The sequence below is a fragment of the Biomphalaria glabrata genome, chromosome 7, assembly GCF_947242115.1.
Source record: "Biomphalaria glabrata chromosome 7, xgBioGlab47.1, whole genome shotgun sequence".
Classification (NCBI taxonomy): Eukaryota; Metazoa; Mollusca; class Gastropoda; family Planorbidae; genus Biomphalaria; species Biomphalaria glabrata.
In genome coordinates this window covers 44,897,991-44,910,939 of record NC_074717.1, presented here as the reverse complement: position 1 = coordinate 44,910,939, position 12,949 = coordinate 44,897,991, and the positions used below count along the sequence as shown (strand labels likewise).

Genomic DNA, 12,949 nt, shown 5'->3' with positions numbered 1-12,949 from the left:
CATTCTCACAAACTCGTACGAATGCCAGGTGCACTGACCCAACTTTAAGCCTTTTTTTTTTATTTTATGTAACCATCGGATAAAGCAGTTAATAACGCTGATAGCGAGACTTCAGATCTGGTCTAGTTCTATCAGTGAAAAAAAAACTTGTCTAACAGCTTCAGTGTGTTTGTAATTTGGCTTTTTGGGGATATTGACCGTTCAAACTCGAAGAAAATGTATTAAAGAAATGTTATCTTCTGTTGATGTTTATAGACTCAATAGGCCTCAGTGGCATACTTCTTTTAGTTTTGTTTTCCTGTGAAATCTGGTGTCGTGAGTGACGTTAGCGCGCGTCTACTTTAGCTACTTAAGTCAGTTCTGCTATTTACTTTCTAAATGTGCTATTAGATGTAGATCTATTACATTTAGTTGAGAATACACTCTTTGATTACTCTATGAAGGTTAAAGTAAGTTTAAACTATCGCCTTGTATAAGGCCTACTATAAGTTATACAAACAATCAGGTTTATTTCTGTTCATCTTCTATTCACAGAGTAGCATGGAGCTGTATGACCAGCCCAATCGAGGACTTCAAGACTATGATGTACCACCATCTCACAGAGGGTCTTTTGACACTGGCTACCATGACATGTCAGGGAGAAGGTCATCTAATGCCACATCTCGAGGATCTGCAGGCTCTAGAAAGGCTTCTCTAGGAGATGACCTGTATGACACCCCACCCAGCAGTAAGAGAGGCTCTGCAGAAACTGTCAACGGCATCTATGACACACCTCCAAGCAGCAAAAGAGCTTCTAGTGAGCGGACCCCTCCGCACAGCAACCGTTCCTCGGCCTCTAGAGACTCTGGCTCCAACCTTGCTTTCAACAATTCATCAAGTCACACTTCATTGAATGCTAGCGCTAACAACACTCTGGTTTTGCCACAGATTGTGAAACGCAGGCATTCAAATTCCAGTGATAATTGCTATGAAACTCCACCTGGGAGTAACCGTTCATCTCTAGAACGGATATTATCTGAAGAAGGGCCACCAATATATGAATCATTATCTGCAGCTAACTCCACTGAAAATATAACAGAAGAGCCTACTTATGATACACCACCCGTGCGTAATCTTTCTCTTTCACTTGCCAACCCTGCGTCACAGTCTAGTCTACGTTCAGTGGGATCCAGTGACTCACTCTTGTCAAACACATCTGGTGTAAGCAGTGCACGCCTTTCCCAAGCGACAAGCTTGCCAGATTCAGCTCGCTCCAGCATGGACTATCCTTCAGAAACATATGATGTTCCACCTTGCATGCTAGATGGGGAGAAATCAAGAAAACAGCTGTCCATGGATTCTGGTTTGGGATTTTATGACAGCCCTACCAAATCTCGCCCCTCATCCATTAACTCAAACTGTATGACACCTTCCACAGACACACTGAGAACATCACACTCTTCATTTGACTGCAAGTCGAAGAGTTCACCTCGGGATATCAAACGCAGCAGAAGCTTGGAGCATGCCCTAGATGACTTGTACGACACACCTAAAAACAATGCTCCAAGAATCACTCAAAAGAAACTGGGGTCTACAGGTCATAGTTCATCTGGTGCCATCATGGAATCTTCCAATGTTTATGATGTACCCCCTCAGGTCATGAGGGATTCAGTCATTTCAATGCGGTCAGACTCTTCAGATGAAAATCAGCGTTTCTCATCCTCAAGCCTTGACGCTGACCAGCAACTTGCAGATGTTCCAATCTGGGATGAACTGCTCCTAGATTTGGACTCTGCCCTAGAAACGTTGACCAAAAAACAGCAAGATGTTTCAAAAGCTACGAGCAGACTTGGGAGCTTTGTCAACAACACATGGCGAAGTCGCAGCAGCTTAGAGAAATCTTTATATGACATCAAAGTGTCCTGTTCCTTGGTGAGGAATGCCCTCAGTGAGTTTGTAGATTTTGCCCAAGGAGCCAGAGCCAATGCCCTGAGAGTTCCAGACAAACTTTTGGCAAGTAAGCTACAGAAGTACATATCACCTTTAATGAGTACACTGGAGTTAGTGCAAAAGAGCTTTACAAATCTGGAAGAAATAAAGTGGCAGGTATCCGTGCTGTGTGAGCCTCTTGACAAAAGCAAACCAGACGATCTAGGTCAGATAGCCCTGGTGGCCAGAGAACTGTTACCTGAAGTGAAAAAAGTGGCATCCTTCATTCAGAATCACAGTTCAGTTCTGTTTAAGAAAGCTGCGAGTGGAGAAAGTAAGAAGTCTGTCGCCTCCAAACCTCCAATGGTTCCCAAACCTGGGGAAACTAATGGAGGAAAAACACCCACTCCTGTATTAAACAAACAAAAAAGCATTCAACACAGGCCGCTACCGGCAGTGCCTGGAGTGGATCGTGTTTCATCCACCATCCTCTCCCCAACTACCGGGCCTGCAATGTTGCCAAAGAAAATGTCTTCGTACGACTTCAAGGCTGCACTTCACAAAGATGACTATGCTGAATGTGATGAAATAGCTCCAAGCAAAGATTCCACTAACATGGATCTATTAGCAGAGTATGATTATGTGAGACTAGATACTAAGGATACTCTGACAAAGTCACAGAATAATAGCAGTTTTATTGATTCGGAGAGTAAATTAGTAAGTAAAGAGAATATTAATATTAGCAGTGAACAAGAAAACATTTCAAAGATTGATACGGAGGTAACTAGAATGATGAATGCTTGTAAAGTTGGTTTTGATGAAATCGATACAATCCCTGTGAAAGAGACATCTTCAAGTATCAAAAGATCAGATGTTGCTACTAACAATATGGATTCAGGTAAAGCGCCAGATAGTGCTGATAACTATGATGATAATGAATTTAATGATGATCTAAAAACACCCATAAACAAAACATCTGGAGAATCAAACTTTATAATGCCATCACCTGGATTGGATGTCTCTTCTAATAAACCTGAAGTCTTGGATCCTAATGATCGCCAAGTGCTTGTGTTTTACTCAGAACAGATAAACTCTCATTCCACACTACTGGGCAATGCCATTGATGCATTCTTGGGAGTGGTCAACAATGGTCAGCCCCCTAATGTTTTCATATCACACAGTAAGTTTGTTATAGTCTCGGCCCACAAACTTGTGCACATTGGAGACAGCATTCACCGGAACCTAATTAGCAACAACGCCAGTGCTCGTATTATGCACTGCGCCAATCATTTGTGTGACTGCTTGAAAGCTTCTGTTACTGCCACAAAGACTGCAGCCCTGAAATATCCCTGTGCACCGGCTATTCAGGAAATGGTGGACAGAGTGATTGAGGTGTCCCATGCTGCCCATGAACTCAAAGTTGTAATAACACAAGCTGCCAAGCAGTGATAAAAAAAACTTTTGGGGGTGTGGGTTATGTTAAATTTCAATTACTTAACTATATTTATGAATAATCAAATCTTGTAAACAAATATATTTTTTTTGGAGGATTTACATTCTAGGTCAAATCTCAAGTCACATATTTTTCAAAGGTTTCCATCGTCATTAGTTTTCCTTCATTTATTTGAAATCATTGGGGTCTTGGGTAATCACCAACTTTCATAGTATCTTTTGCCCTATGCTCAAGTGACAGTTAGAAGAGAAAACATTCCTATAATTTGAAAACTATTTTCAATATATGCTCAAATAATTCTAAATTGATTTTCACACCATGAATGCCATTACATCAATCAATATTCATTAAGTTGCATATAACACTATATAACATATAGCTTGACACGACACTATAGTATTTCACCACTTCCCTGTTTCTTTTTAGCTACTAGCTAGTGAAACTAGTAATTAAAGAAAATATACTGTATAGTTGAAGCAATTAGCAATGTGTGCTAATAAAACTTTGTCTTTCTTCAGTGTGCCTGGGGCACATCTATTTTTGTATTTTAATGTAATTATTTTCATGTCGAAAATGAAATTTTTTTTTTTAACAATGTTCTCTTAATGTTTTTAAATGCTTTCTTGAGAAGTTAAAAGCCTAATATTTGTGTACACTGGAAAATAAATACTTCCATCTTATGTGAACAAAAGTTGTACTATATTTCTAGTTTTCTTTATTTATCATTGACCAAGTACTTTGGTTGTGAACCAGTCTCACTGGCACTTAAATTACTGTTGCATTCATAGCATGATGAAAAGGAGAAAACTCCACAGTACATTTTTTTATATACTGGCACCAAACAGCTTTCATTGTGGCTACCTGGTATGAAGAGTTTTTATTGTGGCGACCTGGTATGAACTGCTTCTAAACCCTTCCACCCATCATCTGCAGGAGGTCTCAGCTATGACATAATAATCACTTTTGAAGGAATGTCGAAAGTTGTAAAATAAAACGCTATTGGTAGTCTGCGCCAGAGCTAGAAGCATAGAATCAGTCTAGGAAAGTGAGACAGAAGAATAGATTTGACTCAAGAAACTAGAGCCAATCAGAGTAATGATCAGAATGTTTATCACATTTGTAGAAATTGGTCCCTGAGTTAATTCTGTAATTTTGATCTTGAAAAAAAGGTTTAACAATATTCATTATAATTTTAGAAAGTAGTTGTTTTTGTTTTGTTGTTTTGAATTATCTGCTTTGCCGGTGTAAAGTGGTTGACACAGTCTACATTCATTGCTTGAATGTAATAATTTGTTGATGTCTATAGAGATGTGCTTCCACCAATTGTTTTTATATAATGACCTGAAACATTTGGAACAGTTCTAGTTCCAAACTCAAAAATGTTGTAATTAGCTTGACTCACAGTTTCATACTGGCTCATTGACCCTTTCTATACTTGTCATGTTACTGTATTGACACTTGCTATACTTGTCATGTTACTGTATTCATAATTGTTAATAGAATAACTAGGCCTTTAATTTTTGGTCATAGTGAGGGGACATGTTGTTATTGTTTAGGTTAAATTTTTTTTTTTGTTATATGAAAGCTAAGTTTGTTGTTGATTTGTTGAATTTTTTAAATCAACAAACACTTATTTTTGTCTCTTAACTCTACTTAAAATTGTCGTGGCCAAAAACAAAATTTATATACATCTGAGATTTTTTGTTGTCATTATACAAAATACAATTATTTCTAAATTTTCTAACAATACCCCAGCAGAAGTGTTCTTTGAACAATTGAATCTTGCGGTTAGACATCTCTCAAAAAGTTCCTGCAAATTGGTTCTCAAAAAATGAAATGTACCAAAATAAAGAAAAATATTTTTTTTTTAAAGTTAAAAACTATTTTTATAGAAACTTATAAAACAGTAATGAAAAGAGAGAGGGGGTATATACATGTCACATATGGTGAACAATTGATCATTTCAAAATGTTTTTGATAGTATAGCTGCCTTTAAAAATTATACATTGTGTAAAACAAAAAAATGTATGTCAATGATTTGTCAGTAAAATTGCTTTGGATCCATTTGATAATAATCTTGTAGAATTATATTTTACTAAATGCTATTGCCTACTACTTTTTTTTGTTTTTTGGAGTATACAGAACTTGAATTAGGACTGTTGACTAAGGCAAGAAAAAAGCATAAAAAATCAACCGCTTTTCATTTTCCCCAACTAATATCAGGTACCCATTAGAGCTGGGTTGACTTAGAGGCACCCTAAAGATCCCAAAAATAAAAATCTCTGTCTATACCAGGTTTTCAACCTGGGGCCCTCCAGTTTGGATGCCAACTGCTTTAGCACTCAGTCACCTAAAGCAATCAGGTTTTTACAAATGTTTCCTTATATATATATATATATATTTGCCAAATCATTGAACGCATTGTTTAGCTTATTGGAGACTTTCATGCATGGGGGGAAAAACTATAAATAGCTTATTGGTGTATCTGGTGTACAAACTAAAGGAAGTGTTGGTAAAGCTGTGGTGCTACTTCAAACTCTAATCAAATAAATGGGCAACACCTGGACAAATGTATACTTTAAAATGATAGCTCATAGTTCTTTTTACTTGGTGAGCACCATTGAACTTCAACATGATAGGCTCCAAAATTGTTTTGTAAGACCAATGCAACCATTTTTAAAATCCTCAACAACTTTTTCTTCAGTGTCACTGGTATTTGGTCAAACATATAAAAGCAGGAATAATTGTGAATCTCTTGCTAAGACATTGCTCTACAGCTAAGAAATTTTTTAAAATTTATTTGATTTAGATTGTGTGGTATGTGTGCCTGACTGTCGTTCAGACTTGCCGGTGGTCCTGGGTTCATACCCGGCCCACTGCCATCCCCCGTTGTTCTGCGGGAGGTTTGGACCATGAAGTAAATTATCTTCAACTCTGAAGGAACATTCAAAACATGTAAAACATTTTACAAATTTTTTTTATTAATCTGGAGGCTCTATTTAATACACTGTAATAAAACTTTGTTTCCCTTTGACCAGTGTCATAGAGCAATAGAGAACTATTGATTAAATCTATGTCTTCCTATACAATAAATGTGATAATTAATCAACCTGATTTCTTTAGGTCACGTCTGCAATCAGACTATATAGAACTATGTTTGAAGATGTTTCAATAGATTTGTCTATCTATAATGTACAAGCTAGTGTGGAAGAGATGAGTGAGTGAATGAACTGGTGTTGTAGATTGCAGCTTAATTATGAACTAACTATTGTAGACAACCTTGTCAATAATTAGGCCTACTTAGTTCATGTATTGGCTTTTCCATTGGATCATATTATGTTTTATGTTTATACATCAATTAAAAACAAAAGGAGCCAGAGCTTTGATTTCAAATGGTATATCTTTGTTTTCATTGCTTTTTTTGTGTTGTGTCTTGAAAATGATTACTATATATAAACTAGCCTGACATTACCTGAGGGTCCTAGTTTGTGTTTACTAATCTAGTGGATTGGATTTAGATGTATGTTAAACTTAACTAATGATCCTTTCAAGTTTTTCTCTTTCGCTACGAAAATAAAATTAGTTTTGCGAAAATGGGTTTACCCGAAGCTGATACATTCATATCTATTAAAAACGAAAGGATACAAAGTACAATTAAAACGGGTTTACCCGATTTGTTAAATGAATGGTATTAATAAGTCTTATACAATATATAAGTAAGCCAGGACGTTCTGAATTCGCTGATAGGCCTATATGGAACGAATTTATGTAAAAATGCTTTTGAAACACAAATTTGAAGGTTAATTTTATTAAATAATAAAATCAATTGACTATATTTTGTATTTTCATGTGTCAAAGTAAAAAACTATATGTGCAAAGTGTAGTTCTTAAAATTAGATCTAAATCCTTTCGATCTTTTCTCATGTCAACATTGTAAACAAAGCCTAGATCCATATAATACTATAGCTTTAATAGAGTCGGTCAACTTTTTTTTTTTTATTGAGGGTCTAAGTTTGTTTTAGGGCTACAATACATACACTACTGTCTAAGTTAGTACCCAAGGAACATTTCTGCCAAGTTTGATCAAGATTGGTCAAGCGGCTTTTAATTCTTTTCCTAACATACATACATACGCCTTACTTAAAGTATAAGAAGATATCGAAGCTATGGTGCAAGGGACATAATTCAATCAAGAGTGTTGTTGGCCTCCTTCAGTAGTAACGACTATGATTCATCTGGTAGAACACTTCACAGTTGATCAGTATTTAGAGAGACACTCCCGTCCACAAATATCGCAGGTTAAGGTGGCTTTTACTTGGTAAGGAGCCAGCCATTTGTCGTATGGCACGTTTTTCTTCCAGATCTGACGCCCATGTTTAGGGATATGCCTTCCCAAGAGTCGGCGAATCATTTGATTGGTTCCAATCAATTACATTTTTTTATGAATACATTTCAGGCCGTTAATACATTTCGAAAATGTCAAAATTATTTAATATTAGATATAATATAAGGTATGGTATAGCTACAGGGTCAGGAATTAGCCTTAAGTCTCTCATTCAGATCTAAAGATCTTGACATTTTCAAAATCCCAGAAATACGCAATGTAGGCTACTAGAAACATAAAAAAAATAATAAAATTACTTTCCTTACTCACGGGAAAACAATGACAGGCTAATAACTCTTCAAAAACCTAGATGCTATAATAAAGAAAGTCTGTATTGATGCTATAATAAAGAAAAGAACGTCTGTATTGGTGCTATAATAAAGAAAAGAACGTCTGTATTGGTGCTATAATAAAGAAAAGAAAGTCTGTATTGATGCTGTAATAAAGAAAAGAACGTCTGTATTGATGCTATAATAAAGAAAAGAAAGTCTGTGTTGATGCTATAATAAAGAAAGTCTGTGTTGATGCTATAATAAAGAAAATAACATCTGTATTGATGCTATAATAAAGAAAAGAAAGTCTGTATTGATGCTATAATAAAGAAAAGAAAGTCTGTGTTGATGCTATAATAAAGTCTGTGTTGATGCTATAATAAAGAAAATAACATCTGTATTGATGCTATAATAAAGAAAAGAAAGTCTGTATTGATGCTATAATAAAGAAAAGAAAGTCTGTATTGATGCTATAATAAAGAAAAGAACGTCTGTATTGATGCTATAATAAAGAAAAGAACGTCTGTATTGATGCTAATAGTAAAGAAAAGAAAGTCTGCATTGATGCTATAATAAAGAGAGTCTGTGTTGATGCTATAATAAAGAAAAGAACGTCTGTATTGATGCTATAATAAAGAAAAGAAAGTCTGCATTGATGCTATAATAAAGAACGCCTGTATTGATGCTATAATAAAGAAAAGAACGTCTGTATTGATGCTATAATAAAGAACGTCTGTATTGATGCTATAATAAAGAAAAGAACGTCTGTATTGATGCTATAATAAAGAACGTCTGTATTGATGCTATAATAAAGAAAAGAACGTCTGTATTGATGCTATAATAAAGAAAAGAAAGTCTGCATTGATGCTATAATAAAGAGAGTCTGTGTTGATGCTATAATAAAGAAAAGAACGTCTGTATTGATGCTATAATAAAGAAAAGAACGTCTGTATTGATGCTATAATAAAGAGAGTCTGTGTTGATGCTATAATAAAGAAAAGAACGTCTGTATTGATGCTATAATAAAGAAAAGAAAGTCTGCATTGATGCTATAATAAAGAAAGTCTGTATTGATGCTATAATAAAGAAAAGAACGTCTGTATTGATGCTATAATAAAGAACGTCTGTATTGATGCTATAATAAAGAAAAGAACGTCTGTATTGATGCTATAATAAAGAAAAGAAAGTCTGCATTGATGCTATAATAAAGAAAGTCTGTATTGATGCTATAATAAAGAAAAGAACGTCTGTATTGATGCTATAATAAAGAACGCCTGTATTGATGCTATAATAAAGAAAAGAACGTCTGTATTGATGCTATAATAAAGAAAAGAAAGTCTGCATTGATGCTATAATAAAGAAAGTCTGTATTGATGCTATAATAAAGAAAAGAACGTCTGTATTGATGCTATAATAAAGAACGTCTGTATTGATGCTATAATAAAGAAAGTCTGTATTGATGCTATAATAAAGAAAGTCTGTATTGATGCTATAATAAAGAAATGAACGTCTGTATTGATGCTATAATAAAGAAAGTCTGTATTGATGCTATAATAAAGAAATGAACGTCTGTATTGTAGGCCTGTAAGATATTATGGGATATTATTTTAAAAAATCAAACAAAGCATTAAAGTATTGTCTTAGATTCCGAGGAATAAGAATAATTGCAGTAGCCTATATAATATGACCATGCAAAGCCAGTTGCGACCTGCAAATTTTCCCTACCACAAAGCCGTTGTCCGGGGACTTCGCACCATCATTAATCAAGATCTAGTCAAGTATTTAGCATTTGTATGTGTCAAAACATTTCCTGTTCATCGACAGCATTAGGATTTATTAAAAGAAATTTCTATAAATCAAATAAGAACATAAAACTAAAATGTTATTTAACCTTGGTTAGGCCAATAATAGAATATGCATCCTCCGTTTGGGACCCCTCAACTCAAGAAAACATTAAGAAACTAGAACAGACACAAAATAGAGCAGTGAGATTCATAACAAACGAATATTCATATTTGGCTAGAGTAACACCTTTAGTAAAATCACTAAATTTAGAAAGCCTTCAGGACAGAAGGCTCAAAAGTAAAGTAGCAATCATACATAAAACACTGAACCATAATCTTCAAATACAAAAACAAAGTTTAATAAAATACTCTGAAAGACACAAAGATAAAGGCACATTCCTCGTCCCATATGCTAGGACAAATTTGTACAAATACTCCTTCTTCCCTAGTGCTATTAGAGCATGGAATGGGTTGCCTGAGCTAGCCAGGAAAACCAGTGACTTGGCAGAATTTAAGTCATTGGTTAATATGCATAACTAAATGCATGACGCGTAGGACGTAATCATCTTCTTTTTTGAAGTAACGTCTGTATTATATAAGATAAGATAAGATAAAGAACGTCTGTGTTGATGCTATAATAAAGAAAAGAACGTCTGTATTGATGCTATAATAAAGAAAAGAAAGTCTGTATTGTAGGCCTGTAAGATATTATGGAAGATTATTAAAAAATCAAACCACGCATTATTAAAGTATTGTCTTAGATTCCGAGGATTAAGAATAATTGCAGTAGCCTATATAACATGACCATGCAAAGCCAGTTGCGACCTGCAAATTTTCCCTACCACAAAGCCTTTGTCCGGGGACTTCGCGCCATCATTAATCAAGATCTAGTCAAGTATTTAGCATTTGTAGCCTATGTGTCAAAACACTTCCTGTTCATCGACAGTCGAATAATTTAGACTTTAGACACTGAACCAAACCTTCTAGTCTACGTAAGACGGTGCGTCAATTGTTCATTTATTTATTGTATAGGCCTACAAAGTCGAGAGCAGTAAAGGGTTATCGTCATAGACCAGTGATGCCCAAAATACGGCCCGCGGGCCAGATCCGGCCCGTGACGTGCTTCCTTCCGGCCCGCCGAAATGTCGGCACAAAATATAGAAAATCCCCCCTTCCCACCCTAAAAAAAATGTTGAAACTGTATTTTACATTAGTGTGTTCATGAAATAGGACTCAGAATATAGAATCTACTAGGAAAAGTGAACGGATCTTTACCTTTCTGTAGAACATGATACCATGCTAGCCGACATGTTTGTTTTTATAAAGTGTGGCTGTATTAAAGACCAATAACAACAAAACATAAACAGAACTTAACGCGATTTTCTGAAGCGTAGGCCTACAGAGAAAATTCAAATATATCCCAATAATTCAGTGTAAGTACTAGATCCTCGGGTCTCAAATAAAAGAGTTTCAAGTCAATTTCATTACTTTTTTGTATCTTTTCTATCATGTGGCCCGCGACACTAGAGTTGGAAATTAAAATGGCCCGCAGATCGAATTGGGTTGGGCATCACTGTCATAGACCATCAGGAGTTACATAAGTGTAGCAGAGTAACTATTAGTGGGGAAAAAAAAAGACTATTAAGGTGTATATCAGATTTGTTGTACTTTTTTATATTGCAAAGATTATTAGGCTATATACTAACTCGATAACTCCGTCTGTCTGGCAGGATTCTTTTACACGTAGGCCCTATATTCTCTCTCTTGCCATCCTCAGATCAAGTTGAAATTCGGAGAAATTATTCATTGTCCATGACTAAATGTGAATGATTTAAAAAAAATAGTTATTTAATTAGTGGTAATTAAATAAATTTTTTAAAATAGATTTAGAAGGCCTCAAAATCTATATAAAACAAATTGCATTCCTCACCAACCTTCGGACTCGAAGACAAGCCTTATATTTATTATTATTAATGGACATGATAAGAAGTTAAACCTATAGTAGCCCTAATTAATTTTTTTTAAGTTCTACAAAGTACACTATTATTAATGTTTTTCTTTTTTTTTTTTAGTGGGGGGGGGGGGTTTAAGGAAAAGCGAACACATTGTTAACTGTTCACTTGTCTTTGTTGTATACGGAATAGTGTATTGTTCTCTATTATTTCATTCTTTTAACCTAATTGTGTTACGGTTCAAGGGACGATACCAAAGAAATACTCTACTCATTGAGTTCCCTCCCTTAAATATTATGATAAACAACAAGAAAATTGGCCGAAATCTTAACATTGCCTATGAGCATGGGATATCCACCCACCCACCCCCACCCCCCAAACTAGATGACTCAAGTACAATCAGACAGGGGTGGAATATTATGAACAGAATAATAGGGGCCCATGTCAAAACTAAAAAACAACAACGAACTACTGTCTACTGCCTGAACTCAATGGCTCCTACTTTCGTTTTGACGCAATTTCAATGTCTAAGACAAATTTATTCGTGTATAATAACAATTATTAACTATAGGGGGAAACATCTTGTATATGTCAGAATTTCATAATTCCGTTGAAACTAATATCAAATTAAAACGAGATTTTGTGAGTTAACAATCTCACATGCGGTCCTCGAAGTGGTCCACACAAGCAGGTAAAAGGCAGGTTTCAATAATTTCAGAACAACTATCAGAAGCTATGAACTACAAATTGTCAACAACCATAACCCTACGTCGGTTTATACAAGAGAGACATGTGCGGACCGCAAGAGTTATCTTCTTATCATATCTTATATAATACAGACTTGGGCTACTTCAAAAAAGATGATTAGGCCTACGTCCTACGCGTCATGCAACTAGTCATGCATGTTATCCAATGACTTAAATTCTGCCAAGTCACTGGTTTTCCTGGCTGGCTCAGGCAACCATTCCCATGCTCTAATAGTACTAAGGAAGAAGGAGCATTTGTACAAATTTGTCCTAGCATATGGAACGAGGAATGTGCCTTAATCTGTGTGTCTTTCTGAGTAGGCCTATTTTTATTAGATGTGGTTTTTGTATTTGAAGATAATGGTTCAGTGTTTTATGTATAATTCCAATTGCTAATTTACTTTTGAGCCTTCTCTCCTGAAGGCTTTATTTAGTGATTTTACTAAAAGA

At 35.3% G+C, this 12,949-nt stretch overlaps 1 protein-coding gene across 3 annotated transcripts in view; it reads left to right on the top strand.

Moving 5' to 3' along the window:
- The window catches only part of LOC106053042 (breast cancer anti-estrogen resistance protein 1-like), a 73,611-nt gene extending 66,857 nt beyond the window's left edge, over nucleotides 1-6,754 (top strand). For 2 of the 3 annotated variants that reach the window (XM_056034643.1, XM_056034642.1), the window contains exon 3: nucleotides 535-6,754. In XM_056034643.1, coding sequence (XP_055890618.1) covers nucleotides 535-3,357 — 2,823 coding nt within the window. In that variant the 3' untranslated portion in view covers nucleotides 3,358-6,754. Of the gene's footprint in view, nucleotides 1-377; nucleotides 450-534 lie in introns of those variants that run through there. The other variant, XM_056034644.1, reaches the window with a different exon arrangement.
- Nucleotides 6,755-12,949: the final 6,195 nt, after the last annotated feature.